Source organism: Primulina eburnea, chromosome 4 (assembly GCF_022965805.1).
Source record: "Primulina eburnea isolate SZY01 chromosome 4, ASM2296580v1, whole genome shotgun sequence".
Classification (NCBI taxonomy): Eukaryota; Viridiplantae; Streptophyta; class Magnoliopsida; order Lamiales; family Gesneriaceae; genus Primulina; species Primulina eburnea.
In genome coordinates, this window is record NC_133104.1 from 34,221,856 (window position 1) to 34,229,386 (window position 7,531).

A 7,531-nucleotide genomic window follows, 5' to 3' on the forward strand; every position below is an offset into this window, starting at 1 on the left:
TATTATTCAATATATTGTACCAAAATATAATTTTTAAAAATTCAAACATGTTTAAAATACATTGATATTAATTACGCATTTGTCTTTTTTGATGAAATTCGATAAAAAAAAACATGGAAAATATAATACTGATATATAATATTTGAGTACTAACATTTTGATTATAAAATTGAAACATCTTTATTAATATCAACGTTAGTTACACATATTTGAATACTCAAAAATCATATAATTAACACTCAAAAACCTTTTTTGCAAGGAAAAATTTGATAATTTATCAAGACGTCGGATTCCTAATATGTCTTCACCAAAGTTTACATTGCGTGTATGAATATATTTGCTAATATTTAAAGTACAAGTGATCTTTAATTTGCAGAGTGCCGTGCCGCACTTGATTTTTCACAATTACAAGTACGAAACAATGGAAGAACCATTTTATGGAACATTTGACAAATGCCCAATTCCAAAGAATGTGAAACCAAGTGCAGCAAAAAAATTGAAAAACTGATCAGGCAAGCGATGCTAGCGACATTTTATAAACAAACATATGACAAATGTCAAAGCAGTATATCAAAGAAAGTAAAATCGGATCGAGCGGTGCTCGCGAAATTGCCTAAACGAGACCCCAATAGGGCATATAGCTCATAACGGAAACTTCGGTACAACCGGGCTAATGACATTCAATGGAAGAAGATGGTGCATGTAAACAGTGTATCGATCGATTGGTGCATGATAAAGACCAAGCCTAACTTTTTTTGCTAGACCGAACGACTTGCGTTACATGAGACTGAAACACGAAATATACCAGATCACATATAGCTTTAACAGCATCAATGCTAGAGTCACGTTTAATCAATATAGTAAATACAAAGTGAAATGCAAAAGCAAGAAAGTAACTGCAAAAAAGGTATTCCGGAGTGCTGACAAAATTTTGTAAGGAACACCACACTGGAAATTTAAGAATACATTTGGAGAAAACAAACACAATTCTGAAATTAATTAACACCTAACCTCTTTTTATTCCGATGCTTAGGAGGTCGAAGAACATTCCAGTCCAGCTTCTCACGTTTTTGTTGTTTCTGAAAACTGTGACAGATGCTAGGAGATAAATCTTGGAGGTCTAGGGAATTTTTCCATGACTTGTTGGGATAGGACAGTTCTGAGGAAAGATCACGATGCTTCCTCTTCAAATCCTCGTCATTGATTAAAATATCTGATTCCATGTTGTCTTGCAGGACCATGTTTTCTCTGTATCAATAAAGAACCAGGTTAACTAGAAATTTTGAATTGGAATATTCAATCTCATTACCCGAAATATTAGCCTCGAACCATTTCAGAATTGATGATAACAACAAACGTTCCTTAACGACAATGTCAATTCATGCATCTCAATACAATACACAACATTAGAAACGGATTGTTGCAACGACAATTAAATAACTAAAACTATATTGCAAATGGAATTGAAATGCTTTCCCAGAGATGAACTATGTAAACAAATCCCTTGCCAACTGTCAGTAAGTTCCCTAGCCTATGCAGGTAAAAAACACTCAAGGAAGATAACAGAATGAATGGAACCCCTTCTCTTGCCTCACGTTTTATTTACTTCTCCCTACGTCTGGATTCCTCCTATTACTTGGGCCTAAATTTAAGACATCAGGGCCCATAAGAACATAGGGACCCATAAGAATATTTAAGCCCGTACAATACGGTCTTCTTCAAAATCAGCCTTGTTCTCAAGATGTGACTTGAAATTGATCTTCTATGAATTCTGCTTCCTTCCAGCCCACATCAAAGACAACTAACTCAAAACAAAGATCAAAGAACTCTCATTGCCAAAAATCAAAAGAATATTCTTCAGCGCACAATTTAATTATCATAGAAATGTTGATTCCATTGTTAAATTCCTGTAACTTCGAGCACAAATCAAGAACCCTATTTCCCCAGAACGTCCGTCTAGGAAAATAAAGCTGCTAAAGAAATCCCGCAACCCCAAGTTCTCCATATCCAGTTTGGTTACAAATTCTGCACCTACATAAATCCGATTAGAAGCTTCCGCCAACAGTCCTAGCAATTTAATTTCGTCATCACCTGCCCTTTTTGCTCTCTTTCCCATTTTGTCAATTTGCAGCCCCTGTTTCTTGTTAGCTTCCAGGACGTCACCCCCAATGACAAAAGTGAAAGAACCTTTTTCATCTTCCCTCACAGAAAGTAACTGTTGAGCCACCACTTTTGCACTGAAAACTAATTTTTGAATAATGTGACTCGAGATCTCCTCAAAAACTTGATCTTCAACCTCAAAACAGAATATCACAACAAAAGCATAACCACTTTTCCAATCATTAATCCATCACGCCATCCATGTCTGTTGCATCAATAGGCAACCCCCATCCCTCCAATACAATTTTATGAATATAACCCGAGCTTACAACGTCTCCTAACACCAACATAGGGGTTCTATCATTCATAGCAATTAATTTCAGAAAATCCAGATGCTGGAAAAAAGTCAGTATTGCATAGAGCATAAGGAAAACAGCATCAGATGATAATGCGGAGCAGTAAGGTAATTTGTCAAAGGTTACTCAATTTTCTTGTTCAACCATTAGCCTACCTTGTAAGAGATAGAACTCACCCCAGCAGCTAGATGGAAAGATGCCGTTCCTTACCTTCCTCCTTTGTTGTATTTCTGGTACATATATAAGGCCAAATTTCCCAAACCCTAAGAATTGTAGTTGAGCCACGAGTTCCCACAATTCTCTAATTATCAGCTCTAAGCCTAGTCAACAAACAGACCATGAAAGTTTCTTCACCCAAAGTCCATTCTTGGGCTGCCCAAATCATAGACGTCAAAATTTGCAGCCACGTAGTCTGTCGCCCCTGTCTCACTACTGTGATAAAACACAGAATAGTGGCGTGATCTCTAGGTGTTGCCCAGCCCCCAAATCCATTCAATCGTCTCTCTTCCATCAAACCCTAGTAAATTTGCTGGTCTAGATGTGCATTGTTCCTCTTCCGATCCGAGACATCTCCCATCACGTTATCATCTTCCGTCGTCTGCCATAAAGAAATTGATGCAAGTTGCTCAATCCATTTATTGGCTTCACACATTTAATTGGGCCCAAGTTTGTCTATGATCACCAGCCCATATACATCCTACAATTCTCTGCCTTCTCTTGGATTTACTCCAACCCAATACCTTATGTCCTCAATTGGAAAGGCTAAATCCAAGGCCCACTTGGCGGCAGTTGTCTCATGATCAGGATCCTCATGCAACGTCATCTTTTTTTTCAGCAACCTGTTCATCGGGCTTCTTTTCTTCTTTGTTAAGCGATGGGTTTCCCTCTGCACTATTGTGAACGATATTCTCAATCATTTTTCCCACAATTGGCAGCGCCTCCTCGTCTTCTCTTTTCAAGATGGCCAAGATGGAGTTGAGGAGATCTACACATGAATCGTCACTTTCTTCCGGAACTAAGGACATCACTACCTCCATGGATTCAACAACAAGCTCTGAGTGAAGAGCGGTCCTGGATCTAAGGAAGTGTTGAAACATCCCAATTATCAATTGATTGCATTCTAGATCCAACATGATAACACAAGACCAAAGCTCAGCCATGGTCACGAGAATGGAGAATCTCTTCGGATGAGATCTGCTACAAACGTCCGAAAACTCCTCAAAGGATTAGATGAGACCTTCATCTTGTCATCATTATCTGGGGTATCTGGCGCAGTGATTCTGGTGATCTCACTAAGGCATGCAGCTATTCCTACTTTTACATCAACATTAACATGATTGAGAAATTCTTCTGCTATCAATGCATCCATGCATTGAATCGTTAGGAGCCTAATCCACTCTCGACAGAAGTCTATCAATTCGATCAAGGAGATGGAGGAGTTCACCCACAGACAAAGAAGGCTGGGAAAGAGCTTTTCCAGCTGCTGTTAGACGTGATTCTAACACCATATCTCAATTTGTGTGGTTGCACTTTCCTTCCCGACTCAAAGATCCAGTAGATCGGACCAATTGTTGCAACCACAATTAAAGAACTGAAACTATATTTCAATTGGAATTGAAATGCTTTTCCAGAGATAAAACTACGTTCTAAATTTCAGCCTAGGCCTCTGGGCGCCGGCCGACCACAAGACCACAACGAAAGCCTAGGCGGCCTTAGGGTGGTAATCTGGGGATGTAGTCTGGATAATACCTATTACAACCATCCGACTTCTGAAACTATGGCCACGGCCACGTATGTGGTTAGGCTCCAGCTGTAGCTTCGGTTGAACCGGTCTTGTTGACATGATTTGGGAGAAAAGTAAAGATTTTGGCGGCGGCAGTGACTATTTCTACAGCGGGCAGACATGATGAGAAGAGGAGATGAACGATTGGAATTTGGAAACAGGTGGGAGATCTAGTGTTGGATTAGAAGGAAAGATATAAATATACAAGCTATTGACAGCCAAAACAAATAAAGAAATGGGTCTAGTCCCAAGACTTACCCTTTCTTTCTTTGTTTATCATGAATCCTAGCTCTCCGGCTAGGCGGGAAAGGCGGGCGCCTAGTCCTTGCCTAGCCAGGCTAGGCGTTAGGCCTTGGTCTGATGCTTGACTAACGCCTAACGAATTTTATAACCTTGAGATAAACTATGTAAACAAAACCCTAGCCAACTGCCAGTAAGTTCCCTAGCCTAAGCTAGTAAAGAAACACTCAAAGAAGATAAAAGAATGAATCGAACCCCTCTCTTGCCTCATGTTTTATTTACTTCGCCCCTACGTCTGGATTCTTCCTATTACTTGAAACTCTTGGGCCTAAATCTAATACATTACTGAAGCCCATGACAGGGATAACAAGATAAAGTAGAAAGTAAGAACAAAAAGTTATTTGCATAATACCAAACAAGAAAATTAAAAGGATATGATATACATAATAGGCTAATAAAATAGCGACCTTGTAGATGTTTCAGTTTGCCTGCCAGAACTAGTGGCCGAGGATCCATTTTGACTAAGGTCGTATGCTTCTTCATTGAGTTTCTGCCAAGATAAGCCCGGGAAGTGAGATGCCCAAAATTGAAAAATTGTAAAATTTTAAGTCTTTTAGGGATTGCAGGTCATTTGAACCCTTATACTCACATCAATAGAAGGATTAAAACTTAAAAATGACATTCGACCTCTTGTTGCCCCGGGATGGGGTTCACCTTCAATTACAACAACACTGCAGATGAAGTGATGTGGAAATAAAATAAAGAAATTGTTCCACATAGTGTTTACAAAAAGCTATTTTAAAAGGTCAGTAGTTTTCGCGACTAACTAGCAAAAAAGTTCAAAACCGGAAGATATTTCATTAGTGTATCAAACGTTCTAGTAGGGATTCGTTGAGTGAAAGATGCGATATCATAATCGTGATAGAGAACAACTTTATAGTCCAATATTACACATAATCCGGAAAATTAAAGTCTGCATCTAACTACTCAATTGCAAATAAAGAGCTATAATCGAGGGGACCTCCTCTAGAGGATGTGATTGCACGGACTGAGATTATACAATGATATGGAATTATGGAGGCCTCCATATTGCATCACCGGGCAGTAGCAGAGAATGCACTATTTTTTTGTGATTGACTCAGATCATATAATCGCACTCACCCAGGCAGCTTCAGTACTTAATCATGAAAGTCCAGAAGGCTATGTAGATTATGGATACAGTACTAAATTCCCTACCCATAAAGGAAGTCTCCGTTGACCCATTCAATGCACCACAAAACCTACTTCATATTTCAACAATTAAGGGTGCGAGTTCTTTTTCCATTTTGTGCTTGCAACTTTGAACCAACCATAGATCAAGATATGCAAGAGCATCGTCTTTCAACAAAGTTGGAAAATCTGAAATCTTAACCCCTCCTAAATTAAGGTTTCAGCTCCATTCCTAATAAATCATCAAAGTCTACAAACTAAAGGTTTCAGCTTCACTCGTAATAAATCATCAAACTCTAGCAAACTAAGTACGTTCAAGAAAAAGAAAGTAAACTAAAATTATGAACTTAAAACGTAAAAACACAAAAAATACCATCTCTTAGGGGCGCTGGATGAAGGGAAATCTCCAGCAGTTATAACATGTTCTTCCTTTTCAAGTTTCTCCACTTTCAGAGACCCTCTTTGCATGAACTTAACACATATAAGAAACACGAAAATAATCAAAACTCAAGAACAGCAATTTTTATAATTCCTACAAACAAAAAAAAATTTGCTGTAACGACTAGAACCGACAAAAAAAATTGAACCCATTTTAAAAGAAAAAAATACTACACCCCAATGAATTCACCACAAATTAAACTCTTTCTGGTATAACCGAAAAGGGAATCACAATCTAACTACAGTAGCTTGAACTGTGTTGTATACCTTCAAGTTCTTCAAAGTACTGGATAGCTCACGCTTCGCCATTCTTCAAGATAGCGAAATTGCAATCAAGAGAAGAAATAATAGTCGCCTTTTTTCTTCTCTCCGTCTCAATCCTCAACTCTTGCGAATAGAGCAACAGAAAGAGGGCGGGAGGGGCTAGCGTCTCCTCAAGCCCTAGCGAATATGGGGAACTTGATTCACAAAAGATTCTTGTTAATTTACGGTTAAATTTGATTTAAATCCAGCCATTCAAGGACAACTTACCAATCACTCCCTAAATTTTTTCAATTTTGCTTCCACTCCCTCTTTTCCCAAAATACCCCTCAACCTTATATTTTAAATAATTGATTTCTTTTTTAAATAGTGGCCCACCATACTTTCGTAAAATAAATTAAATCTTTTACCTCTTTGACCGGAGTACCACCGGATTATATCCACCGTATTTTACGAACTGCTCCTCACAGTCCAACCACATGATCGCAACCGATGGTTACCGATGCAGATTCCTTCAGCAGTACTTGACACAACCCTAATTCGTTTCCTACCTTAGGGTGTACAATAAAAGATAAAATTTTGAAAATAATACATGAGAGGGGCTAAGAGCAAATATCTCTTTATTCAAACACAAGCATTTATTAATACATAGTAACCTCCTGTAGAGGAGGAGAAACTTGTTTTACTATTAATAGTAGCTGAACTCACTACACACATACATTTGAAAGAAAATTATTACAAATAATTTGAAGAAAAATGAAAAGGTTGATCGATATCTTCATCTTCCTCCTGCTTCTTTATTTATAGAAGGCTCCTTCGGATTTGAAACTCGAACTTCAAATCTGGATAAGCTTTTACAGCTTGCATATGGACCATGTAGTGGTTGAGTGGTCCCTTCTTTACCTGTCTTTTTCTAGATTATTAATCTAGAAATTAACTTCTCATCTTCTTTTATTTTTCCGAGATACCAGTATAGATGAATCTGGAAGATATCAGCTGTAATCTCATTTCTTTTTTTTTGTACATTTGAATTATCGATCTGAGAGCTGCAGCCTCACTTCTCTTATATTTGATTCTTCTTTTCAAGACTTTTAGATATACACGGTACATCTTCAAGTTTTGATTTTGGTGTGTTTAACTGGTT

The 7,531-nt window shown here is 38.0% G+C and overlaps 1 protein-coding gene across 4 annotated transcripts; it reads right to left on the reverse strand.

Moving 5' to 3' along the window:
* Positions 1 to 435: 435 nt before the first annotated feature.
* On the reverse strand, positions 436 to 6,630 carry LOC140830988 (uncharacterized). Of its 4 annotated transcripts, none has more exons than XM_073194621.1 (6): positions 6,394 to 6,413; positions 6,062 to 6,159; positions 5,129 to 5,193; positions 4,947 to 5,029; positions 1,012 to 1,248; positions 436 to 836 (listed from the first exon to the last, which is right to left on the reverse strand). In XM_073194621.1, exons 3-6 carry the CDS (start codon positions 5,159 to 5,161, stop codon positions 746 to 748), a joined length of 444 nt encoding a protein of 147 aa, XP_073050722.1. In that variant the 5' UTR covers positions 5,162 to 5,193; positions 6,062 to 6,159; positions 6,394 to 6,413; the 3' UTR covers positions 436 to 745. The 4 variants fall into 4 exon arrangements, with proteins under 4 accessions (XP_073050722.1, XP_073050719.1, XP_073050721.1 ...); XM_073194618.1 differs by having other exon boundaries at positions 444 to 836; positions 5,129 to 5,210; positions 6,394 to 6,630; XM_073194620.1 differs by having other exon boundaries at positions 447 to 787; positions 5,129 to 5,210; positions 6,394 to 6,630.
* Between the last annotated feature and the right edge of the window lie 901 nt (positions 6,631 to 7,531).

Coding starts and splice junctions, on each gene's coding strand:
- LOC140830988 (XM_073194618.1), bottom strand. CDS start 6,435: ATGGCGAAGCGTGAGCTATCCAGTACTTTGAAGAACTTGAAG. Junction 6,160..6,393: donor GTACTTTGAAGAACTTGAAG/GTATACAACACA, acceptor ATATGTGTTAAG/TTCATGCAAAGAGGGTCTCT. Junction 5,030..5,128: donor GTTTTAATCCTTCTATTGAT/GTGAGTATAAGG, acceptor TTATCTTGGCAG/AAACTCAATGAAGAAGCATA.